Raw genomic sequence first — 26778 nt, 5'->3', positions numbered from 1 at the left:
ACTTGCCAAGTGAAGCAAACAGACTTTAGCTTCCCACCACCAAGGAAACCTTTCCAACTGTATCTCATTTCCAGGTTACAAATTTCCTCCTCTCTGTCATGCCTCCCTCTAGGCTGAAAAATGAAACCCCTTCATTAAAGTAAAGGCAAGATTGCAGTTGCTTTCTCGCTTTCCTCACTTCTCCAATTTAGGCAGTTGAATGAAAAAGAGTAGACACCTTTTCTTATTTTTTAAAACTGAGTTTCCAAACAGCCGCACTCTGACCTCTCCTGCCTTGGCCAACTGCACAGGCATTTTGGGAGACTGCATTGTGGTCGAAGCTCTCTATTTCTAGAGAAATGATGCAATTTTGAAATATTTTCAACTTGGGCAATGTGAATTGAGACTCATCTCTACAAGCCCTTTGCCAGGAAAATAGACTGCCTAAGGGAGTGGTAGCTTTTCCGTTAGTTGAGGTTTTTAAAAGCAGAGACTAAGCCACCTCTTAGGATTGTTTTAAGTGGACATTTCTTTAATAGACAGGAGTCAGATTATATTGCACAGCCCAACAAAAAACATTCTTGGTGCCTTGATTTTTAGGCCTGTTCCTGGGGTTATTTGGGGCTGATTCAGAAAATTGCATTGGATAGACCACATTATACGATATCTAGTTTCTTAGATATTGTTATCATGATTTTCTGCGAGTGAGCAGATGAAGACTGGTATATGGCATTTTTTTCTCAAAAAAAAAAAAAACTAGAGCAGGTAGGGCCATTTTTTAAACTTTTTGATAATCCTGAATGTCATGCATCACTGATGGATGTAGTGCATATTGTTTTAATCTCAGAGCATTTGTTGCTCTAAACTTAATGCTTCAAAGCAATCAATCTAATAACCAATTTAAAGAATCAAATCTTTAAAGATTAACATGAATATACAGTAGAGTCTCACTTATCCAACACTCGCTTATCCAACATTCTGGATTATCCAACACATTTTTGTAGTCAATGTTTTCAATATATCGTGATATTTTGGTGCTAAATTCATAAATACAGTAATTACTACATAGCATTACTGCGTATTGAACTACTTTTTCTGCCAAATTTGTTGTATAACATGATGTTTTGGTGCTTAATTTGTAAAATCACAACTTAATTTGATGTTTAATAGGCTTATCCTTAATCCCTCCTTATTATCCAACATATTCGCTTATCCAACATTCTGCCGGCCCGTTTATGTTGGATAAGTGAGACTCTACTGTACTGAATAATTATTTGGATGTTTTGGTAGTCAAGCAATTTTTTTTCAAGGGGGAATAAGCCCTTGTTCTTTAATATCCCATCTGCATTTAGATACATGCTACTTAATATATTCACGCTGGTTAATTTTTTCGAGAGTAATTTCTGTGCAAGTTATTGATATAGAAACGGATTGTTGGTGCTATCTGGGTTAAAAAATTGGACTTTTGGCAACATTTTCTATGATGTGAAAATGTACTGAAAGAAAGTAGTAATAAGAATCAGAGTTGAGAAGCATCCTGATGACTCACTTTTACTAAACTCTGTCCCATCATGCTATTTTTAATTCCAAAGAAAATAGATGGGAGTGATGGAATTAAATCTAATTTTTTTTAAAATGGGAAAATTTTCTACATAGAAAAAAAAAGCTTAGAAGTGTATTTTAAAGATCATGGAATCAGCAAGTAAGGACTTTGAAGGAGTAATATGTATTCAAAAAGTACACTTTCATTGTTTTTCAATATATATTATACCATATATGTAAATGCAATTTTTATGATGTGAATTTGATCCAGAAGAAAGCGCTTTTCTCCCAATTATTTGCAATTTGTCCCTTCTTTCATAGTATTTGGGTGGAATTTCCATTTGCTGATAACCCTTCTGTTTTCTGTTTTGTCTTGAAATTTATTTTTAAGGAGTGGAAATATATCCTCTTGGTGATACATAAACTAGCAGTTAAAACTGAAAAATGTGCATGGGTAGCATGCTACCTCCAAGATTTAATAGTATTTGGAGCCATACACACACACTGGGACATTTACTGAACATTAGCTAATAACTTATGAATGGTTGGTGATCATGTCACTATTAGGATGTGATAGACTGATGCTATATGCTAGGCAGAAATAACATATGTATTAAAGAGATGTGTGGTAGTCTGTCTTCTAATGTAAAAACCATTTTTGGCAAACAGTGGTATTATAAAAAGAGGAGTTAAAGATGGGAATTTTTTAAAACCACTAACTCTGCTATAGTTGTATCTGCTTTTAATTTCTGTATGTTTATTCTGGGCAAACCTATTTTATTGTCATCTATTTAAATCCACAATCTGAAAGAACTTGGGTTATTTAGTTCTTAATAACAAGCATATCTGGCGAGCAGCCTTTTAAGAATCCTCTGCTGTTGAGACACTGCAGACATTCCAACATGAAGCACTGCTTTGCCCTGACAGCTGCACACAGACCCCCTTTGGGAGGGAAGACTGACTGGGTGGTCTGCAGTGTAGTGCAACGTCTAATGGACCAAAAAGCAAACAAGCCAGGTAGACAGAGGAAGATTTAAAACATTGCAATCAGCACTGAATGCTGGATAGAACACGGCTCTGTAATGTGAAGGCATGAAAAGAAAATGACCTGGTGGCCTTGAAATTCAAAAGTATCACTGGGTTAAAAACAAACCCAAATACATTCCATAAAATGCTGTGTCTGTAAATGTGACAAGAGGAACATGCTTTTATTAGAAATTCTAAAAAGCTTGGCGTCTTCTGATTCTGAAAACCATTCTTAAAAAATTGCAATCTAAATGGAATGGATGAAACAAAGGATTAGCTTTAACATTTGTTCTCAGTCTCAAGAATTCTAGTCTCAGGTTGCGTTATGCTAGGGAAAAGTTCCTTTCATCTGACACAACATTTTCATTCTTGTGTCAGTGTCAAATGTGTTACTTTGATTCTAATTGTGCAAATAATTTTACAAATGACTTCAAGTAGGTGTTGTTTGTTTCCCTAATATTTGTGCAACTGCCAAGGAATGAAGCTAGCCAGCTATTTTTACTGCTAGACTAATACTGGATACAGCCATTGACGAACTAGTTAAGTTTCTTAACTCAGTAACTTTTAACACATTCTCTGTGGGCCAAAAAAGCTTCCCTAAGTTAACTACTTAAGAACTTTTTATTAATTCCTGAGAGTTTTAAGCCTTCAGGAAAGATCGCAGTTGTTGTACAACATACTCGTTTCCCTTAATTTAGTACGTTCACAAATGTCTAAAGTTTCCCCTCGTTGGTCTTTCATCTATTACAAAAAAGATTCATTGGTGGAATACAGGTTCATTATTATGAGAGAATTCTTTCCAGCCCCCAAAACCCTTTCAATGCATAAAATCTCAGCTTGCCCTATGTTCATTTTCTTCTCACAGGGAAAGTGGCTCATGCAGCCATCACTTCAAAATCATTTAGATACTTATAGAACTGTATTTTCCCTGTATTTTGGAAATCTGAATAATGCTCAGTGGTTAAAAACTGCATCAGCAAAGTGTAGCATCCCACAATATAATCTAGACCAGTGGTTCTCAACCTGTGAGTCCCCAGATGTTTTGGCCTTCAACATCCAGACATACTAATAGCTGGTAAACTGGCTGGTATTTCTGGGAATAGTAGGCCAAAACACCTGGGGACCCACAGGTTGAGAAACACTGATCTAGAGGGTAAGGATGGCCCTCTAAAGAGCATAAATACAGCAACTCTGGAAAGCTTCAACAATGCCAAATACTTCATTTCATACAGTTAAATAATGGTAACTTCTTCAACATTGATCAGCAAGGCAGTTAATGGTTGCATTACTAACCATGTGCCTATACTATTGAAGCAATCGGTCAGAGCCAGAAAGCAGAATACAAAAGAACACTCAAGGTTGCAAAGACTAGTGCTCACCAGGGCCCCCAGATATTGTTCAACACTACCTCTCACTAGCTCTAGTAGCCTAGTCAATGGTGAAGGATGATAAAGCAGCAGCTCAAATCCATAGGGCCACAGGTTCTCCAATCCTGGCTAACCAGCACTATATCATAGTCAAATCTAAATGAAAGAAACAATGACTTCCATGTTAAAATCTGAGGTTCAGATGGTCCATTGTTCAGCATCCTATTTGTTGTTTACTTTGGTACTTTTACTGGAAAATTTGAACCCTGGACTGCAAATATTTAACAAAATCACATATTTCACGATGCAGCATTTGAGGTATTTTATTGATATAGCAATCTTATTTCAAAATGGCATTATTACAAAATGTAAAAATCCAGCTAAACCAGAAAATTTGAGATTTTTTTTCCTGGGCCCTCAGTCATTGGTCCTGCCCTCCAAATCTTTTTATCACAATTGCAATCCCTATTGCCAGCCTGATTACACAGGTGCAAAGTGTGCCAGAATGGCCTGGTATAGATAAATACATCAAGAAAGGCAAAAGCTGTAAAGCTAAATGCATGCAACAGGTTCTACCAGGAAAAAAACCCTCAAATAACCGCAAGTGAGATCTAAAGAGAACTGCAGAGGGAAGAGTTCTGTTTTAGTCATCTTTGTCTTTTGCTCCATGTTTAAGGATGCGTGTGAACTCAATGTAGCTGAAATTGCCCTTTTTATCAATTGGTGCCTCTCTGAACAGCTCATCTACTTCTTCATCTGTAAATCTGTCTCCCATTGTTGTCAGCAATTCTCTCAGGTAGTCTTCTTGAATGAAGCCTAAAAATACAAAATATCAGTTGAAAACGATAAAATTTATTTATTTAATTTATATACTGCTCTTCTCCCCCAGGGGGAAATTAAATGAATTTCCACACACAACAAAGAGTCTACATAACTGCATAACGTATTTGGTGTAATTGCATAAACATGTAGTATAGAAACACCATAAATGTATCCAAAGACTTTAGTGCAACCTAAATAGCTATAGCTTTCAAAATCTTATTGACACAATTAACACGTATCATTTCATGCTTTACTTGAACAATAACAAATTGCATTTTCAGCTTTCAAGGGACATTAAAAGACTGGATTTAAATATTTTATTCCTCCCAACCACCCTTTAAATTCAGCATCAGTGATGGGCTAACACCAAAACGAACAGCCATGTTATAAACTACATTTCTTCATGAAAGCACGGGTCTAAAATCCTGTGAGTTTCAAAACCCAAGACCTTTAATTTGACCTGCAAAGTTGTTCCTTTGCAAATGTTAAAGCTATCCAAGCTTGTCTCTGGCTGACGCTAAAGACAACATCAAGGTCATTCAGAAACAAGAGCTAGAAAAGAGGTTATTACCTAGTGTAGATGAGACAGCAAGCAATGAGTTCACTACAACTCAATCCACTGAACTAATTGCCAGTGAGCCACCAAGCCCTATTCAAGGCATTAGTATTAGGATGTAACGCAATAAATGCCTCAGGATCCAAGTATTAAAAGAACTTTCTCTCCTAGTACTGACCAACCAAGATTTAAGGTGAGTTGGCAAGGCTCTTCTTGTGTTGCACTGCAGTGTGCACTTTAGGTTATGTTGTGGGTTTTCTTGATAATGACATCCCATTAATGGAACTCTTTTCCATCAGATTCAATTATTCCCTATATTTTTATCTGGGGAATATCTTGTTAAAATATTTGCAAATGACTTGATTTTTTTACACTGCTTGTATTCTAGTTTAGCGTTTGTATTTAGAGCTCTCCAATCTATAATATTGAATTTGGAAAGCCTGATCAGAGCAGTGGATGACCTTGGAGGGCTCTTATTCACAAGAGGACAGCAAACAACAAAAACAAGGGTGATTTTAAGTGTTTTTATATAGGATGTTAAGCACCTTGAGGTGCTGTCAAAACAAGAATGGTATAAATCTGGAGAAGACAACAATGATACACTACTACTACTCTTCATCCCTTCTCTGTGAATAAGCTAACACTGCTTTAGAGGTTTTAACCACACAAGAGGCAACATTTTCAATTCTATCTATATTGTAATGATAAATCACACATTTTGCCATATGCCATCTCTGGCAGTTTCACATCCCACCTGTTGCTTCTTCATCAAAGCAAGCAAAGGCATTCCTGATTACATCTTCTGGATCAGTGCCATTTAATTTCTCTCCAAACATTGTGAGAAACATAGTAAAATTTATGGGTCCTGGAGCTTCATTCATCATAGCATCTAGGTATTCATCAGTTGGATTCTTCCCTGCAACAAAACATCCTTGATTTATTGAAAATCAGTAATATCAGCTTATTGATCAATTTCATTTCATAATGTATTTTTGAAAAGCTATGATACAAACTTCCCCATACAAAAGCAACCTAACCAGAAAAAGTGAGAAACAAATTACCAAGTGAAGCAAGCATATCATGCAGGTCTTCTTTGTCAATGAAGCCATCTCTGTTTTGATCAATCATGTTAAATGCTTCTTTGAATTCTTGAATTTGAGACTGATCAAACATAGCAAACACATTGGAAGTAGCCCGCTGAGGGCGCTTCTTTGTGGTCTTGGTCTTTGCCCTTTTGCTTGACATGGTGGCTGTTGGATTCTATAACAGAAAGAAAATACTGTCATGGAAAGGTATACTGCCAAAAAGAGAAAATATATGGCACACATGGGCCATAAAACTATTTTACTTGTTTCAACAATTTAACACAAATATGTTTCTTTCAGATAAATTCTCTACTTGTACTTTGTAATTTGTGCTTCGAAACATTCTAGAAGAAAATAAATAGCAGGTTAGCAATTTAACAGATTTAACATTTTCACCATTTAAGCAGGTTCAAATTCCTATTCAGCCAAGATACTCAACAGGAACTCCTGGTAAATCACATTCTCTGACTATCTTCACAATGGGGTTGTGAGATTTAACACAACTCTCTAAAATTAGTGGGATACAATTAGTTTAACAACAATTAGGAACACCTAAATACTTAATACAAATCCTGACTTTGTTTTGATAGAATATAGTACTTTAAGACTGAAAATTGGGACTGAAAGAGATGTGTCCTCACATTTGTTAAGATCAGCCATCCTTATTACTATTGAGCTTTTAGTAACCACATTTTCTTAACAAAATTGTTTGATATATCCTGATGCATTTTTTTCTACCAAATTATCCTTGCATTTATTCTGAATGTTAGTGATAAAGGCCTAGGGGCTTCACTGATCAGTTAACTGTTTTGAAAGAAGATGTTTTATGTTATTTATGCACTTGCTCTGGAAAAAAAGAACAGAACAAAATTAATCAATACTAATATTGCCTAATCATACATATATTGAATGCTTTAGCACAATAAGATCATGTTAAATTACCAGCTTGTTAAGTGTTTAATATCCTGCCTGCCTGCTAAGAGAAAACAGTTTTTATCCCACAAGTCATATCATGACTAACAGCAGAAAGTAAAGCTAATAAATGCATATAGTGTTGGCTTATTTAGTGTCAACATATTTTGCTATCAAGTACATTTTTGAAAAAAGTCATTGTTAATGATGTAATTATAACCATGGGTACTTTCTAATTTACTTTTCCTATGGTCTAAATGTTTTTAACTCCCATTACTCCACAAGTGAATATTTTCTAGTATCTCAGGCATGCTTGAATTCCTGATTCATATTCTATTAATGAATGACATTAATGAATATAATGAATAAACAATAACAGAAACACCTAGCAAATCTGTTAGACTATAGATGCTATAGTATTTTTTGTTTATGCCGAGGTAGATAAGCATGGCCATTCTTCTAAAAACAGGTACTGTACTCCAAAATACTTTGGAGTTTTGTTTTTTATACTATCAACTATATTACTATTTATTTGTTTAAATCTGTAACTACTACACCTGAAACATTTAGAATAAAACCTAACCATAAGAACTCACACAATACTGTAACACTGAAAGGAAAGAACTGTAAATCATTTAAAGTGCACACATTCCCCACTGTTACATATGTTTATTTCTTGCAGTAGTGATCTATACTATGTATCTGTAAATCATTTATATTTTATTTTACAAAAAATTAATGGAAAACCAGAACAATAAATAGTGTGTATTCACTTCAACAGTTTCCTTTTTTTAAAGTCCAATTTATCTTAAGATGAGTAAAAGTATTTTGAACTTGTCCCTTGGGTTAGGCGGCACAAAGAAATAACCCATATCTATCTGGATTGCTCCTCTATATCATCTTCAAAATGTATACAACTTTCTGCCAACCATGTGTAAATCAACAAATACATTTATTAAAACACGACCACTGCATCAATCAAAGATCCCCTTAGCAATAACACTGGTTAGATGCCAAGAGACCTTTCTAAGGTCTTCATTAACCAGTGGATAGAGAGTAGCAAGAACTGCCTAGCCTCCTTCCACAGGGAGTTTGATGATAGGCACTGAGAAAGCAATGTTCTACAGACCCACCAAATGTGCTTCTGGGGATAGCGGGATAAAAAAAAAGCATTCCCCTTCAGACACCAAACCCAGAGAGAGTTGTACTGGAAAATGTACTGTCAAGGTACTATCAATTTATAGTAACCTCTTGTATTTAATAGAATTTTATTGGATGAGAAATACTGATGTCGTTTTAACAGTTCTTTTCTCTGAAATATAGCCTACAGTATCTGGTATCCATTCATAGTCTCTCACTCAAGTACGTACCTATCAGAGCCATATTTTGCTCCCAAAATTAGATAAATAAGGTGCATTTAGGGTTGGAAAATATGGCCTTTCAACGGAATCAGTTTCAAGACATACAGAGATTTATAGGTCATAAACAAAACTTTGAGTTGAATCCAGAAAGAGAATTGTAGACAATGGGGTTGCCAAAACAAAGGAGTCTATCTGTGAAAGATGTGGCCACAGTATTTTGTACAATGCTTCAACTGCATCCTCAAACTGTTACAGCAATCCAAACATGATGCTACTAAAACATGTCTCCTGGAAAGGGAACACTCACTCACTCTTAAGTTACTGCTGAAAACTGGGTACCCAGATTCAGAGCTGAATCTAGGTATATACTCTAGTTTTGAACCTAATAGTCTCTTTACTTCATGAGGTGTCTTTCAAATGATTTCTTGTTGTTTTGTGCCTTCAAATTGTTCTGAATTATAATTACGTATTATATGGGATTTTCGTGATAAGATTTATTTAGAGGTGGCTTGTATTTCCTTCCTCTGAGTTTTAGAGTGTGAAACTTCCCTACTATCAACTCCCAGAGTCCTAATCCGATACTCAAACCATTATACCATATGTTAAAAGCCTATTTCAAACATTGACTTCAGATTTTACAAGCTAAGAAAACGTAAAATAGGTAACATAAAAAGCTGATTCAGCCTAACAACATTTCAGAACTATCCAGGCTACTATGAAATAAATATTCTAACAAGGTAACAAACCATACACCTTATAGAAAATTCTTACCATATCTGAGTATAAAACTGCACTTCCGTAGTCTACCAGGCTTTCAAATGACAAGAAAAGATGCTGTACATGAGTTATATTCTAACGGGAGATCTACAAATAGCAACACTGATTTCATCCACTGATTAACTTCACAATTTAAAACTTGTATTCCATCTACAACAGTCCTCTGACACACAAATTCACAAATTACTGACAGACTAAAAATACACTCAAGTCCAAGTCAGCCGACAAACATTTATTGCCCTATATCCAGAGCAGCTTAAGCACAATCTGGAATTTTCCATTCAATTAACTCTGTTTCCCACACAAATTTCAGCACCTGATCTTCCAAGTCATATAAGACAAGGTTGTTAAACATATTTGGGATTCCATAATCATTTTTCTCCAAGAATATTATGTTCATGTGAGAAGCACATATACAATTTGTATATGACCACAAAACATACAATCCATATGACAATCCATATGCAGTCTGCTTGTCAACATAAATAAATGTAAATAGGGGTGATTATGTTTAGAAGACAGGGAAAACTCAAGGTTCGAGTCTCCATTTGGCCATAAATTCACAGGATTACTAATCACTAAACTTTAGTAACCCCACAGGGTTACTATGAGAATAAAAATGAGGAAGGAGACTATGTGTGCTTCCCTGTTGTTCCTTGGAAGAAAGGTCAGGATATAAATATAAAGAAATTACAGCATTTGCTCATGCGGTTGACTATTATTTCACTAGTTACACTATTAAACCTAAATCCAATAGTGGCATTTATTTAAAAAAGGAACCAATCAAATGAAAGAAAGAAAAATAAAGTATAGGTTGGCTAGTAGCGGAATATAAGCATATCAAACTATCAAAATGTATCAAATCACTTTTTTTACAGGATTTTTTTCAATTCCTGTAAAATTTGTATAAATTGATTTGGTACCTTTTGGAAACAAGCTCCACAATCGTTAGTTCTTATGAGAGACATTCCAAATCAAATGAAACTTGGCAAGTTAATTCTTTTTTAATTATTATTCAATGAGTCTGCTCTAGTTTAAACAAACAATTGGGGCTAGACGATATTTATCAAGCACCAAACAAGAGTTGATGCTTGATCCAGTTAAGCTATGCATTATAAAGAGTTGCCAGACAAACTGGACGAGGCAATACAAAATATTATCAAAATGCTCACATGCCAGAATTCAAGCGTGACTAGTTTTGGATATGCTTCTTCATACATAACCACTCAACAAGAGCGAAATCAATTCAAGTTGTAAAGTTTATCATTAGCTGTCAACATATACCTAACACAGCCTGCATATTGAGATCTTCAGGAGGCTTCCTCTCCATCCCACCACACCACAAACATATCTAATAGGACTGCAGGACAGCACTTTTTTGGTAACCGTTTCCAGGCTCTGGAATTCTTTTTCTAGAAAAGCTAAATTGGCCACTGCTCACTATCTTCCACAGGCAAATGAAGACTTCTGTATTTTAACATACAGTACTTCTAAACTAGGGCTTTTAATCATGCTCTGGGCTGTCTACATTTGCCGTTTGTGTTGTTAATACCTATACTTTTAATTTGCTTTTAACCTTGTTGAAAATGTATTATAGTTTAACTCATTATGTGAACCTTATTTCTGTCAACCTTTAAAAATCACCTTAAGACACAGGGCTGGGTAAAAGGTGGAATATAATCAAAACAAAACAGATACACAAGAAAGCAAAAAAAAAATCTCTAAGGTTTTCTGGGAGATAATTAAAATGATCACTATATACAACAATATAATGTGAAAGTTAGCAAGAAACCAAATTTTTCAGAAACACTTAATTCTTTGCCACCTTTTATTTATGAAAAGTGTTTCACTTTTCTGCCCAAAACAATTCTCAAAGCAATGTTAAGTAAAATATTGATTTTTTTAAAAAAAACTGGTATCAAATTATTTGTAAAGTCTGAGAATAGCTAACTTTAGGTTTATTCAAATTGTGCAAGGTGAATGAATCATGTAACTGTACAGTTGAAAATGTATACAAGATGAAAAAGGTCTTGGCTTTCCTTCAGCCACTAATACACAAAGTGCTTCTTTGTAGCTCAGGTAACTCGAGCATATCTGCTAGACATGAAGGAGCTATCACAATGATCTTAAAACAAATAGTGATAGGAAATCAGAACTCCCACAAATGCATTATAAAGGGCTACTGCAAAGGAGTTCAGTCTTGTCACTCCTGCTCCTCCGCTCTCAATTTTTCTTTACATTGACTTCAGTCAGTCGAAATTCCATTCCCAATGAGCATGCCCAGTCTCTGCGAGGCTGCTTTTGATTCTCATTTTTTTCCACCAAGAATAGTTTTTTTCTTTAGTTTTGCAAATTCTGGGCTTGATACCCCACCCTCTTGTATGATTGGTACCGTTTTGGCTACATCAGTTAAAATTGCTGGAAAACCAAGGTTCTCCAGGTGTTTTGGACATCAACTCACATATCAGACAGACCTCACATATCAGTTTATCAGACTGTAATGAACTGAAGACAAACAAAGCAAGTTATACATAAATAGTCTATTTTAATCAGCTTATATCAGCAAACATTTTAGTTCATATTTATATTTAGACATTTGTTCAAGTTAGCTATTTAATCAGCTGAGGTTTTGCTACTAGAGTTACAATCATAGTAAAGGGCAACTCCCCTGTAAGATAGCTTCCTTTGGAATGCACCAGACGAGAGGATTTATGAGGGCTGGGAAAATATTTCAAATTCCTGGACAGGAATAGCACACTTTGAATTGTCAGGATTTCTCATCCCATTCTACATGGCTACCTCGCTGTAAACGAACTATGTTTTCTCATGCTTTAGTCTGCATATAGAACATTTTAAAAAAATTACTTTCAAGCTGGATTTTCATTAAACTATTTAGTTTTTAATGAACTATGGAAAAATACATACTGGACTCTTTATATTCTACTGTGATGGGGAGAAACATTTATAGCAGATTTTGCTACAACTATTTATTTAAAAGAAACTGTTTTAGGGTGTGACCTTTGAACCAAAGCAAATTGCTTCAAGTGCCTCATGGTTTCCAACTACAAAATAATTTAACGTAAAAAAAAGTTCCTCAAACAGTTTGTCAAAGAAGTAATTGATGTATCCACAATGGTATTCCTAATCAAACATAGAAGTCTTGTGGTACAGGTTTATTCAGTTATATTCATCTACCTAATAAAACAGATAAAAATATCACCTAAGTTAAATTATTCAATCAGCTTAATGGATAAACTAGAATTTGAACCTGAGTACATAATTTTAGTCTGCCACTAACTATCTCACTCCCAAGCTTTTCTGGTCTTAAAGATACCACAGCTGTCCAAGGCCCCTTCCACACAGCTGAATAAAAATCCCAAATTTTCTGCTTTGAACTGGAATATATGGCAGTGTGGACTCAGGGCCCTTCCAGACAGGCCCTACATTTCAGGATCAGATCCTAAGTTTTCTGTTTATCCGAGATTATCTGGCAGTGTGGGTTTATAATCTAGTTTAAAGCAGAAAACCTGCGATCAGATCCTGGGATATAGGGCCTGTCTGGAACGGCACTCAGATAGCCCAGTTCAAAGCAGATATTATGGGATTTTCTGCCTTGATTCTGCGTTATATGGCTGTGGAAGGGCCCCTAGCTGCTTCTCAAAGTATCAAAGCAGTATTTTGGCACCTTGATGTACAGAGTCTTTAAGTGGAAGCAGCTTTCCATTACCTGCTGCAGCACACAGAACGGCACTGCCCAAAACTTAAGATGCAGCCATTGCTAGAGTAGATTTTTGCTAGCAGAACAAAGTACTTTTTTGGGGAAGCACTCCTATAAGTTAACCAGAGTGACTCCTGCCTACCAAGGCCTAGGCGGATGCAGTCATTTCCTGACAGTCCCTTCCTGCAACAGGCACACCAGCTGTCCTAAGCTTGCTGCAAGGCAGAAAGCTTTCTTCCTCCTTTACCTGTGTATCCTGGGACTAGAAGGGATCCAGGTTTTGGAAAAGCTGTACTAACCTATATTTACACAACAAGATCTCTTGGAGATGTGAACCAATTCTAAGCAAAAGTGTGTTTCATACATGATTTATACACATCGCCTGGATGCGATTTTATACACAACTACCACTGCTTGAGTATGCAATGGCTCTTTCTTTCCTTCCTTCCCTCTCTCCTTAACTGTTCTCCTTCCCTTTCTCTTCCTTCTTCTTTTCCCCCAATTCCTTTCACTTCCTTTCCCTCATACACAGGTCACCTAATAGCAGTTAATCCACTTCCTTTTGCATGTCAGAAGGCCTCTTCACTTAGCCATAGCCACAGGTGGGGTTATTTAAAAAGTTCAAACCCTTCCTGGGTTTGCTGTGAGTTTTCCGGGCTGTATGGCCATGTTCCAGAAGCGTTCTCTCCTGACGTTTTGCCTGCCTCTATGGCAGGCATCCTCAGTGATTGCGATGTGTGTTGAAAACTAGGCAAGAGGGGTTTATATATCTGTTGAAAGTCCATGGTGGGAGAAATAACTCTTGTCTGTCTGAGGCAAGTGTTAATGTAGCAATTGGCCATCTTGATTAGCACTGAATGGCCTTGCAGCCTCGTGGACTGGCTGCTTACTGCCTGGGAGAATACTTTGTTAGGAGGTGTTAGCTGGCCCTGATTGTTTTCTGTCTGGAATTCTCCGGTTTTCTGAATGTTGTTCTTTGTTTACTGTCCTGATATTAGAGTTTCTTTTTAATACTGGTACCCAGATTTTGTTCATTTTCATGGCTTTCTCCTTCCTGTTGAAATTTGTCCACATGCTTGTGGATTTCAATGGCTTCTCTGTGTAGTATGACATAGAGGTTGTTAGAGTGGTCCAGCATTTCTGTGTTCTCAAATAATATTCTGTGTCCAGGTTGGGTCATCAAGTGCTCTGCTATAGCTGACTTTTCTGGTTGAGTTAGTTTGGAGTGCCTTTCATGTTCCTTGATTTGTTTGGGCAATGCTGTGTTTGATGGTCCCTATGTAGACTTGTCCACAGCTGCATGACATATGGTAGACTCCTGCAGAGGAGTCTCTTGTCCTTCACTGAATGTAGCATTTGTTGGATTTTCTTAGTGAGCCTGTAGATAGTTTGTAGGTTGTGTTTCTTCATCAGCTTCCCTATGCAGTCAGTGGTTCCCTTGATGGATGGTAAGAACACTTTTTCTCTGGGTGAATCTTTGTCTTTACTCTCATGGCTTGTTTTTGCCTTGTAGCTCTTCTGGAGTCTGTGGTGGAGTATTCATTGGCCTGTAGAGCCCAGTTTAAGTGGTTTAATTCCCTTTGGAGGAGGTGGGATAAGCAGATTCTTTTTGCACAGTCTACCAGGGATTTAATGGTGCTTTTTTTTTGACTTGGATGATGGTTGGAGTTTTTATGTAGGTATCTATCCATGTGTCCAACAAAGGATTCCTCCAGATAAGAATCCGCCAGGCTTTGTATCTGCAAGGCTTTTCAATGCTAATCAAGGTGTCCAATTGCAACATTCACATTTGCCTCAAACAGACAAGAGTTATTTCTCCCACCCTGGACTTTCCACAGACAAATAAACCACTCTTGCCTAGTTTCCAACAGGCCTCACAACCTTTGAGGATGCCTGCCATAGATGCAGGCGAAACGTCAGGAGAGAATGCTTCTGGAACATGGCTATACAGCCCGGAAAACTTACAGCAACGCAGTGATTCCGGCCACGAAAGCCTTCGGCAACACAAACGCTTCCATTCGAAAGCTGCAAACTTGGGCCCTCCAGGTGTTTTGGACTTCAACTCCCACAATTCCTAACAGCCGGTAGGAATTAGGAATTGTGGGAGTTGAAGTCCAAAACACCTGGAGGGTCATACCAGCCCTACAAGGAAGGAAGACGAAGGGACAACAGGCGAAACAACTGCCCCTTCTGAGCAGCCTCCGCCATGACAGCCGCGCCCTCCTTCAAGAGAGAGAGAGAGGAAGAGAAGAGCCCATTCCCAGCCACCCCCTTTCCTCCACCCACACAGGCCAGCCCACCATTCTCGCTCACCTGAGTGGCAACGAAGAAGCTTCGGCTGAGGGAGAAGCCAAGAGAAATACCAACGGCTCTGGAATCAAGAAACCCAACAGCCCCGGCACTTCCGGAAGAGCGCAAACACCGGGAGGAACCACTATGGCGCCACAGCAGGGGGGGACGGTGAGAGGGAGAAACGGAATAAAGTTGTGTCGTCAGGAAGAAAGGGGAAACAAATAAGGGACAGGCACAATACCAAAAATTTGAAATCAACCGTCGCTTGAAGAAAGAGTTTATTCTTTCCTAAAAAGTATTTCCCCTAGGGAGAGTATGGCTCCTCCCCCTGCCCTTCCTTGAGTTGGTACAGCCCGCATTCCAGGGGATTGGGCGGGGCTAAAAGGGCGGGGAAGAAGTCGGGCCAGGGCCTGGTACGCATGCGCGCGGGGAACTGGGCCTGATGACCTTGTAAGGAAATCGAGGCGCCTTTCCTGTTTGGCGGGTGGGAGCGGCCCTTGATGACGTCTCGGTTCTCGGTGACGTCGTGCATTCGAACGCTTCTTTCTGTCATTTGCAGATTAAGCGCCTGGGATCATCTGATGATTAGTACAGGTTAGAACCACGTTGAACTACTATGGCTCCAGGCTATGGGATCCTCGAAGTTGTAGTTTTATGTATTGTCGAAGGCTTTCATGGCTGGAATCACTAGTTGCCGTGAGAACACTCAGAAAACAGGAATTCCAGACATGAATCATTCAGGTCCAGCTAATACCTCCCAACAAAGGATTCCCCCCCCCCACCCCCAGGCAGTAAGCAGTCAGACCTTGAAGCTGAAAGGCTATTCAGTGCTAATCAAGGTGGCCAACTGCTACATTCACACCTGCCTCAAACAGACAAGAGTTCTTTCTCCCACAGATATATAAATTCCACTTGCCTAGTTTCCAATGGACTTCATAACCTCAGGGGACGCTTGCCATAGATGCAGGAGAAATGTCAGGAGAGAATGCTTCTGGAACATGGCCATAAAACCCGGAAAACTCACAGCAACCCAGTTGTTTTACAAGGTCTTTCGCCCCTTCTCAAACAGGGCTGATGTCTCGCCAACCTACAACTCTCTAGATTCAATAACATTGGGCCATGGCAGCTGAAGTGGTGTCAAACTGCATTAAATCTACAGTGTAGATGCACCCCGGGACCAGAAGAGTTTTGGATTTTGGAAAAGAAGGCGTGAATGGGAATGGATCTGGGCATTGTGAAGTAACAGTCTGGAAAAGAGAAATGGTTATTCTCTGATACATCGATTGATGACCACTTGAAGTAACTGGAAAATAAGTGTGCTTATCCCCAATCAGACAATAAACAATTTTTCTCTATTTCTTCCCCAGCCCCTTTTGTTTGTTGGAGATAGCAACCTTCTCTAACCTTCTCTATCTAATGTTTTGTCTGTTTATAATGTGCTGTTTATTTCCTGAAGTGTATGGTTAGCAGTTTTCCTAGCTCTGTGTACTTAAGACAGTGGGAAAGGCTGCAGACTATGTGACTGGTTCAGTGACTGTTTAGAATGCAGTTAACAAAGGATGACAGTTTGAAATATGATAGTTGAGGCTTATGTCTGAGTACAGAAGCCAGTATTAAAAGGTAGAAGTCAGTTGAGGCTTGAGTTTCTTTGGAACTAGAACGTTATAAAAAAGAGCTATACAGAGCAATATAGTTTTAAAGAGACTGTTAAAGGCTATAAGTTAAAGATACAAACTGAAACTTTTTAAAAGCTTAACCTGACAAGAAATGTACTTGTATATGTAAATACATGAAGTTGTGAGTAAAACAAACTTGTTATGTAAAGAGGTCTACTTGAATTTTTGTCTGCTGAGAGCATAGAATAGAAACAAGATATTTACATGCCCAGTTATCTTCCATTACCCAATAAACCAAAGGAACACTCCTGAAACTCTGCTACCCAATAGGTTGTGATCGTAACAGGTCATAATCCATTAGCCCAATATTGTTCCCTCTGTCCAGGAAGGAAATTTCTAACCAGCTCCTGGAACTAAGTCTAAAAGGGGGAAAATTCAATTTTCCAAGGTGGAAGGTTTGCAGTTGCTAAGACAAGTGGCAATATGAATTCCTCAAGTGCAATTCCCTTGGAAGTGGCAATTAAGTTGAAGGGGCGATATGTGTGTGTCTTCCATTAGTACTAATGAAAGCAATGTCTGAAGGTTTAATTGACATAAGCTGTGATGTGTGTGCTGTTTCCAAGATGATCACAACAGCTGTATCCTGTGATTATTGTCTCCACTGTGGCAATTAGGTTTCTTGGAGGTTTACTTCCTAAGCTTCACCCAGAATTAGGGTGCATGTCTCTTGTAGAATTAAAGTAGTTTGACACCACTGAGTAAAATCTATGTTCATCTACAGTTTCACTGCTATTTTCCTTTGAAGGCTTGCGGCGGTTTAAAAAGGTTGAACAAACCATCTTACAAGTCATATCTATATCATTCTTAGAGTAAAAGCAAGGCTTTCAAGTTGCCAATAATATCAGTGGGGTACATCCATAAAGCTGCTCAAATAAAATGGCTCAAGCAAATCCCTCCTGAGAGAAGGGACTTGCTTCTTTTGAAGATTAAATGTCTTCTCAACAACCCAACAGTGTTTTTTCTTAAAGCACAAATGTTGAACTAAAATGTTTTCCCAGGGAAAAGAAATAGAGTGCTGAATACCAAGACTTCGTGGTTTTACAAAGATCTGTCTTTATATTAAAACTTGCCTCACCAAAGACAAGTGAGAAATTTGAATTTTATATACTTTTAGGAGTGAAGAACAGAACAACTTTAAAGGATTTAATCAGGAAGACTTATTTTAAAGGTTATGTATTTTATTTTCTACCAAAACTATATATGTATATGTGTATGTATACACACACACACACAGTGTGTGTGTGTGTGTGTGTGTGTGTGTGTGTGTGTGTGTATATATATATATGAAAAGATTATTGTCATTCTGCTTTATCCATTCTGCTATTGACTTAATCTGAAATTTTTTGAAACATGTTTAGGATTGTAGTCTATAAACTGAAAGGAACATACTGCAATTTGTATAATTTCTGAGTCTGGTGGCAATACTTCCAAGCTATAGAGGTATTTGTGTCTAGAGAATTTCTCATCAGAGACAGGTTTGATTGAAAACCACAAATGACAGTGCCCAAGATGCCGGTATTTGGCTAATGGTGCCCTATTTGAAGTAGTAATTCCCAGAGGCGTCTGGAAATGTTGGAATGAGTTCAGTGAAGCGATGCATATATTCAGCAGCAGCAGCAGCCGTTTGAGGAGCCACTAGGAGACAAGAAATAAAGGTACAAACCTTCAAAGCTCCAAAGAATGTGTTGTCGAAGGCTTTCACGGCCATAATCACTGGGTTCTGTGAGTTTTTCGGGCTGGATGGCCATGTTCCAGAAGCATTCTCTCCTAACAATTTCGACAGAAAGGAGGAAACAATGAAAATGAATAAAATCTGGCTACCCGTATTAAAAAAGTCTAAAATCAGTACAGTAAATAAAGAACAACATTCAGAAAATGGGAATTCCAGGCAGAAAACAACCAGGGCCAGCTAACACCTCCAAACAAAGGATTCCCCCAGGCAGGAAGCAGCCAAGGCTATTCAATGCTAATCAAGCTGGCCAATTGCAACATTCACACCCACCTCAAACAGACAAGAGTTCTATTTCCTATCCTGGACTTTTCACAGATATATAAACCCCACCTCACAACCTCTGAGAATGCCTGCCGTAAATGTGGGTGAAATGTCAGGAGAGAATGCTTCTGGAACATGTCAGTACAGCCCGGAAAACTCACAGCAACCTGATCCAAAGAATATTGAAATAAATATTGATATAAATGAATTTGTTCGCTGCTTTGAGTCCCACCCATGGGAGAAAACAGGGATAAAAATAAATAAATAATAGGTTTTAAGGAGGGGGAAGAGAAAATAAATTGCAATGGGTCAAGAATCTTATATAATGCAGATGTATTTGAATATACTGCCATAAACGTAAGAGATTTTGAACAGTGACATTGAAGCCAAACCTATAATAGAAATATTTTGCTAGGAAAGATGAAAAATCATATCCCAGAGTCAAAATGTGTGCCACAATGCTGACCATTCTTAGCTTTATTACCTGGAAATCATACACAGGCGCTATATTCAAGTATACATAAACTAGGATACTTGTGTACAATATTCATTCACGCATTCAATTCATACCCCACCTTTTTACCAGCATGAAAACCAAAAAAGTACAGAGATGAGAGTGTCAATCTGGGTCAAAGTCAATCACCACGTTTAAGCTTTTTGATATATGTGGCAATAAATAAAAAATAGTATAATGAAGGACAAGAATTTCCTAAAGTCATCATTTGGGGAAATTGGTATTTCTCCTGTTTGGAATTCTTTTTCCAGTCTAATAATGAGAAATTAGGGTATGGAGAGGGTGTAAGGCTACCTTATTCCATCTGTTTCATGTATATTTTGATTTCAGTGCCACGTACATGGTCTTCTCATTTTTATCTTTCCAGGACCAAGTGAGGGGACTGAGAAAGTCAAGGCCACCCAGTGAATTCCAGGACAGAGATGACATTAGAACTCAGATCTCTTGATTCTAGGCTGACAGTCTTAACTGATATGGCCTAGCTGGCCAAGAGGATTGTATCATACCATGTTGGTCAGGATATTCTAGGAAACATTACCATAACTCATTACAGATATGCAAATCAAATGAAATCAAACCGGTGCCATTGCATTTGTGGAGGCCCAGATCACAGACTTTGTGCTGCAAATGAAGAACAGAAATGCGTTGCTGTGAGTTTTCCGGGCTGTATGGCCATGTCCCAGAAGCATTCTCTCCTGATGTTTCACCCACATCTATGGCAGGCATCCTCAGAGGTTATGAGGTCTGTTGGAAACTAGGCAAGTAGGGTTTATATATTTGTGGAAAGTCCAAGGTGGGAGAAAGAACTCTTGTCTGCCTGAGGCAAGTGAGAATGTTGTAATTGAATATCGCCATACAGCCCGGAACACTCACAGTAACCCAATGAATCTGGCTATGAAAGTCTTTGACAACACAGAGAACAGAAATGTTATTGCGTTCTTTTACTGTCTTTATTTTGGTTACTTTTCTGTCTTCTTTAAGCTAGGTGAGGCCTGTTTTTTTCTTTTACAAATACACTCTTTCTGTAAACTCACAAATAAAAAGATGCAGACTTGTGATTCCATAAACAGTTTTTTCTTCTATTGAATGATATTTGCTGTTTTTACCTGGTGAAGAGGTCAGTGGGTTTCAAACAACATAGTGATTTTGTGTCGTTTGTAATAATGATACCACCAATATGTAATTTGGATTCCGGGATTTGTTTTATGATGAATACAGTCACTCCAACATCCTTTGGGTATCTGTCATCTGCTTTCCAATATATTATTATTATTTTTGTCTAAATTACAATATTAACTCTTACAATTACTATTTTTATAGTTTTTAATAAAGCCATAAGAAGAGAACATGGATGACACAGAAGAGATACATATCAACAACAGCAAGAAGTCAGGTAAATATCATTGATTATTTTGATCCTTTCCAGACATGAAATTTACTATCTCCTTTGACAACTTTGTTGTGGCTCATTCCCAGTTAGAAAGAGTTGGCAGAGAGTGGTAAGAGAGGCCCCTTCCCCACAGCTGAATAAAATCCCACATTATCTGTTTTGAAATGAAATATATGGCAGTGTGGACTCAGATATCCCAGTTCAAAGCAGATATTGTGGGATTTTCTGTCTTGATATTCTGGGTTATGTAACTGTGTGGAAGGGTCCTGAATGGTACATGCAAGGTGATAAGAGTTTCTCTTCTTCTTACCTTGTCAGGCAGTTTGCCAGGTAGAAATGAGAGTTCACCCCAGAGATTTCTGGAGTTTCTTATTTCCTGTTCTTGCCAAGTTTAAAAGTAGTATATGCCTCTTGAAACCACTTTTTAGCCACGTCAGCGTTGGTTCCCCCTTTTTGCCCTGAGAGTGCTGCCGATGTCGCCCATGTGAGAGAGATGCCTGCTGCTTTCAACCAGCAGGCAAGTCTTCTTTTTAGGAAATGAGAGATCATCCTAGGAGTCTCCAGGATGAGCTCTCATTTCCCAGAGGAAGGAATGCCATTAAGTAATAACTTTCATGCCACTCTCCTAACTGCTACCACCTCTCGCTTGGTGCTACACTGAATGCAAGATCTGGTACAGTGACTGATCTTTCAGGCTACCTCTCCCAGGAAAGGACAAAAGACCCTGCTAGGTAAGAAGGTGCTGGGCTTTGCATCTCAAAGCTGGGAATCATGACAAAGAATATCCAGAATTAAGGACTGATAGGCCAGTTGGCTATCCCTACTTTAGAAAAGGATGGGGAACATGTATCCCCTGGATGTTTTGAACGATAAATCTGCAAATTCAATGCCGTGCTGTCTGAAACTGATGAAAATTGTAGGACAAACATTGGAGAGGGCCAAAGTTTTAGACTTGGTTGCCTTTAACAGTTACATAAAGGCATAATTTTGCCTTTTACTGCTTTTACTCTCATTGGAACATTATCTTGGGGCAGCAATAGAAATAGACTTTCCAACTCCTGAAACAAAACCAACAAACAAATTGATAATTATATCTAAATGGATGACTGGGGCAAGGGGACAAACTTCTAGGTCTGGGGCCAAGAGGAAAAAAAGTCTGTCTTTTTGCTATAAGTAGATATTAAGGATAAGAACCCAGGTAATGAGGTTTATTTATGTTGATGTGCAAGTTTAAAGAAATAGTGGACAGAAAGTTAATTGGCCACTCTCTTTTTTCTGGAAAGTGGCACAGAAGGAAGCCATCCATAAATAAAAACTTAACTAAATCAGGCCCAAGAAACAGTAAAGCCATGGGAGTTTAGTTTTGTATTGTGATGTGAATTTTCCAGAAAGCTCCACAGATGACGACCTCTAGTTACATTACTCATAACTTACTGAGCTCCTTTAATTTAGCAATGCCTTTAATTTGGATTAATGCTTTCAGTGATCTGTGGACTTGTTACCACTTTGAAAAAAATCTTAGTTATTATAAACTTCTAAATGAGAGGATTATCTTAACTAGCTTTTTTAAAGTGGTAGCTGATCAAGAGATTACGGAAAACATTTTTGCCCATTTAAATCCACAAAATAGATTCAATTGTGGAAATCAGCCAATTTGTTAGAGTCCACTATTGTTTAGCTGAAATTAATTCCTATCCGCAGAGGATGCATCAATACTTCTTGTGTTAATAGCGTCCTATGATTGAAATGAACACAAGAGCACTCAGGAATCCCTGTTAATGCCAAGCTACTGTACTTTGGCTCCTGTCAATGCAATGACAGCTTCTTTCTAAATTGGATTTATGTGGTATCACATTTGCCTTCATCACTTAAATGAATTGAATTTCTATGGCACAACCATGTTGTGTTAACATCTTTCTGAGCTAACAGAAAACTTTAGGACTCAGTTTAGCCGGGACTTGGAAGGACAAAAGTTGTAGCTTGAAGCTGCCTGTCATCGTATATTTGAACAGAGTCGAGCCTCTCTCTCTCTATCTCTTTGCTGTTGCTATATTTAACAGCCTTCCCAGCCATAAAAGGTCGGGAGTGTTGCTCTCACATTCCTCTGACAGCAGGCAATATTTTTGTTCAGGACCTGGCAGCCCCATCCTCAACTGATCCTCTCAGCAGCCTTGCTGGATCGAACTTCTACTGGATTTCTCTTCCCAATCATTTATCTCTGTGCAAGACTGAACTTCATTAATCTTGGTTGGGTTGCTGGTAAGTGTGCTTTGTTAAGATATCTTAGATGTCAAACAAATTTACTCTATTTTAGACATTTAGGCAACCCTTCCCTTTTTTCCTTCTCTATCTTTTCGTATATTTCCACCTAATTCTTGGTGGATTAGAAAAACTGTAATGACATACTGGAAGAATTTTAAGACTGAAGTCTCAGTATTTGGGCAATTCAACTGTTACAACTGATCAAGTGTTTTTCAAATAGACAATGAGTTAATGGCTTGACTATAATTTTTTGCTGTATATATTATTCTGTGAGATACCTTTCTTTGTGCATGCACTGTTTACTTTTGAAATACGCACAGATGAGACTGGGGCCCCTTCCACACAGCTGAATAAAATCCCACTTTGAACTGGAATATATGGCAGTGTGGACTCAGATAACCCAGTTCAAAGCAGATATTGTGGGATTTTCTGCCTTGATATTCTGGGATATATGACGGTGTGGAAGGGCCCTAGCTGAAACTTAAAAATATTCCCGTTTCAAGGTTTTAAAATTTGAATATCACTTTTAGGATGTAGAATGAAACAGCTTTGTCGCTTCTTTAAATTGTTTTCATTTCTATAAGCAGTTTTGGGTAAACAGCTATCTCTCCTGATACTTTTAACATGTCAGTGAGAGGGTTTGTGAAACTCTTCCTCTGTCCATTTGCATTTCTTCAAACCTACTTGAATGTCTGAAGAACTAACACAGGTTAAAAATAGTGGGCAATGGCATCCATATCCATAGAATGGCTAATAATCTTCAAGCCGGCTTTTGCAGATGCCTAATCTTCTAACTGCTGAGCCAAACAGCAGGTGCTTGTGAAACTGCAGAGAGGGAGTGTCACTTTTATGTTGGAGCATAGAGAAATAATGCCTATATAAATTGTTGGGGAAATACTATCTCTTTATACTCTCAAATGTCAGTGTGGAAAAACTAAAACATACTGTATCTATAACATGAATTTGCCCCTTTCAGCTGTTAATGCAACCATTCAAAATACCTGGCTTACAAATATAGCTCACACCTGGGTTCTGCTCCTGAATTTTGATTCTTGTGTAAAGATAACTGTGAATCCAGCAAAGACTAACTTGACAATCGCCTAGTTTTCATTTGATGCAACTTTAATGTCTGTTACAGTATCTTGCATCTTCTACACTGTAGAATTAATGCAGGTTGACAGCACTTTAATTGCCATGGCTCAGTGCTATAGAATTATGAAAGCTAAAGTTTTACAAGGTCTCTAGCCTTCTCTGCCAGAGAGTGCTGGTGCCTCACCAAACTACAAATTCCAGGTTTCCGTTGCATTGAACCATTTAAAGTGGTGTCAACCTGCATTAATTCTACAGTGTAGAGGCACCCTATGTTTATTGAAACTTTCTTAAGCTTATAATTCTGCTTCAGCATTCCCTGGTTAACATAGCTTGTTCTTCATGCTCTTTTTGGTAGTAGATCCAAAGTTGTGACGTGTGCTAGGAGAAATCCAGGATGTCTTTACCATTCTACCAGAGGCACCATCAACATTTCGACCGTGCCTATCGTCACAAAGAGCTGGAATCCACCTTGAGTCAGTACCACAAAGAAGAAAAGCGCAAATCTGCAATCTATACACATGGATCAGCTGCCTATAGCCAGGAGGCTGCCTACCGCCATGGGTCAGCATCTTACGACCAGCAGTCTATAGCATCAAGCCAGAAATCAGCTGAAGCCTACGCTCATGATTCAGTAGCCCACAGTAAAACATCTGCAGCTTATAGTTTGGAATCTGACTTGCTCAGTAAGAAGGCTGAGGCTTACCGACTTGGATCTGAGTTAATCAGTAAGAAAGCTGATGCCTACCGACTTGGATACGAAACATACACTCCAAGGTAAGGCAAAACACAAACTTTTATTGTGTAATGGCATGAAATGGTTATATTCCCTTTCATTCAACTGAGTAGCAGGCATTCCATTAGATTCAACTAGAGCAGGATATTATTCTGTGGTCTACACTGTAATTATCCCATATTCACAGGGGATATGTTTCTGGCTCGAGTGCAGTTATGTGCAACTTTGGACATAATTCTGTGGTAACATTTGGGGGAAGTACACCATAGACTAGGGGTCCCCAAACTATGGACCGCAAACCACATGTGGCCCATCAAAGCCATTTATCAAGCCCCCGTGGTGGCGGCTCCCTCTCTTCCACCGAGGAAGGCGCGTGTGGTGTGAAGGAGGAAGGAAAAGTGTGCACCTTTCCTGCCTCCTCCCTCGCGCCACAGGCACCTTTCCCGCCTCCTCACTCATGCCATATGCACTCTTTCTGCCTCCTCCCTCACCTGGTGCGCACCTTCCAAAGCTTTGCTTGTGTTTATAATGGTATTTCATAATTAATAATTATGAAGGGGTGCTTTGCTAGTGCTTTTGGTGCACAAAGGCAGAAGGGGATTGGACTAAATGGCCCAAGGGGTCTCTTCCAACCCTCTTTATTATCTTCTATATATATATATATATATATATATATATATATATATATATATATAAAAGAGTGATGGCATCACGGTGACCCACAAAACAACAAAGCTACAGGCCCCCCAACCTCTAAATTTGACAACACAACCCATCATCCACGGCTCTAGGTTGATACAACAAAAAGAAAAGAAAAATAAAGTCCTAATTAGAGAGAGAGGAATAATTGCTTTTATCCAATTGCTGCCAATTAGAAGGCTAAGCTCCTCCAACTTGGTCTCCTAGCAACCCAATAAAAAACCCTAAAATAATTAAAAACACTAAAAAATTAATACAATAAAATACTATAACAGAAAATAACTAAAAATAATACAAGAAAATAATCAAATATAATAAAAAGATAACTTACAATAAAATTTATAAAAAAAATACAAATAACGTCAAATAAAAATTACACAATTTTTAACCAATACCACCACCACTTTGCCACAGCAACGCGTGGCCGGGCACAGTTAGTTTTTATTATGATGATTATGATGATGATTATTATTAACTTGAGGCTCTATTTGTTCCCATTTTGTTTTGTTTTTTACTTCAAAATAAGATATGTGCAGTGTGCATAGTGCATAGGAATTTGTTCATAGTTTGTTTGTTTTTTTAAAAAACTATAGCCTGGCCCTCTAATGATCTGAGGGACCGTGAACTGGCCCCCTGTTTAAAAAGTTTGGGGACCCCTGCCATAGACTCACCTGAAGGACCTAGAAAATCCCTAGATAAAGAATTCTTTCTCCTGGAGCACATATGTGAAACCCCAGGTTATGGGATGTTTTATTGTATTTGTTTGGTGGAATAATTAACTATTACTCAGTGTAAACTTTATTTCACTTGATATTCCTTTATTTGCCACTTAACCTAGAAAGAAAATATCACGTGTAACACTATATTATAGTCTCCTGACAAGATTTTAACTACCCATGTTAATCTGACTAAATGACCAAAACAGAACTGCTAAACCCTTTTACTTTGAGCCATTTTTTCACAAATGAAATCTGCTTTGCAA

At 38.0% G+C, this 26778-nt stretch overlaps 2 protein-coding genes and 1 long non-coding RNA gene across 7 annotated transcripts in view; 2 read left to right on the top strand and 1 right to left on the bottom strand.

Moving 5' to 3' along the window:
• Nucleotides 1-4221: 4221 nt before the first annotated feature.
• myl12b (myosin light chain 12B) lies at nt 4222-15602 on the bottom strand. Of its 2 annotated transcripts, none has more exons than XM_003219685.4 (4): nt 15459-15602; nt 6354-6552; nt 6047-6208; nt 4222-4730 (listed from the first exon to the last, which is right to left on the bottom strand). In XM_003219685.4, the coding sequence occupies exons 2-4, from the start codon at nt 6535-6537 to the stop codon at nt 4558-4560; spliced, it is 519 nt and encodes a 172-aa protein (XP_003219733.1). In that variant the 5' UTR covers nt 6538-6552; nt 15459-15602; the 3' UTR covers nt 4222-4557. The 2 variants fall into 2 exon arrangements, with proteins under 2 accessions (XP_003219733.1, XP_003219734.1); XM_003219686.3 differs by lacking the exon at nt 15459-15602 and adding an exon at nt 9422-9494.
• Nucleotides 15603-15697: 95 nt separating this feature from the next.
• On the top strand, nt 15698-17261 carry LOC134298903 (uncharacterized). Its single transcript, XR_010006022.1, has 2 exons — nt 15698-16031; nt 16507-17261. It is a non-coding gene; the product is annotated as an uncharacterized LOC134298903 (long non-coding RNA).
• Nucleotides 17262-20940: 3679 nt separating this feature from the next.
• The window catches only part of myom1 (myomesin 1), an 88002-nt gene continuing 82164 nt past the window's right edge, over nt 20941-26778 (top strand). The window contains exons 1-3 of one of the 4 annotated variants that reach the window (XM_008108701.3): nt 20941-21013; nt 23142-23269; nt 24723-25138. In XM_008108701.3, the coding sequence (XP_008106908.2) occupies nt 24759-25138 (380 nt within the window). In that variant the 5' untranslated portion in view covers nt 20941-21013; nt 23142-23269; nt 24723-24758. Of the gene's footprint in view, nt 21014-23094; nt 23270-24719; nt 25139-26778 lie in introns of those variants that run through there. The other 3 variants (XM_008108700.3, XM_062980471.1, XM_062980469.1) reach the window with 3 other exon arrangements.

This window comes from Anolis carolinensis, chromosome 4, assembly GCF_035594765.1.
Source record: "Anolis carolinensis isolate JA03-04 chromosome 4, rAnoCar3.1.pri, whole genome shotgun sequence".
Lineage (NCBI taxonomy): Eukaryota > Metazoa > Chordata > Lepidosauria > Squamata > Dactyloidae > Anolis > Anolis carolinensis.
Note: the sequence above shows the minus strand (reverse complement) of the source record. Positions and strands in the feature narration are given on the sequence as shown.

Bases quoted from the DNA above. Each gene is read 5' to 3' on its own strand.
- myl12b (XM_003219686.3), bottom strand. The intron at 6,209-6,353 runs GTAATTTGTTTC...GTTTTGTTGCAG, and splicing joins TGATATGCTTGCTTCACTTG to GGAAGAATCCAACTGATGAA. The intron at 4,731-6,046 runs GTGGGATGTGAA...TTGTATTTTTAG, and splicing joins CTTTGATGAAGAAGCAACAG to GCTTCATTCAAGAAGACTAC.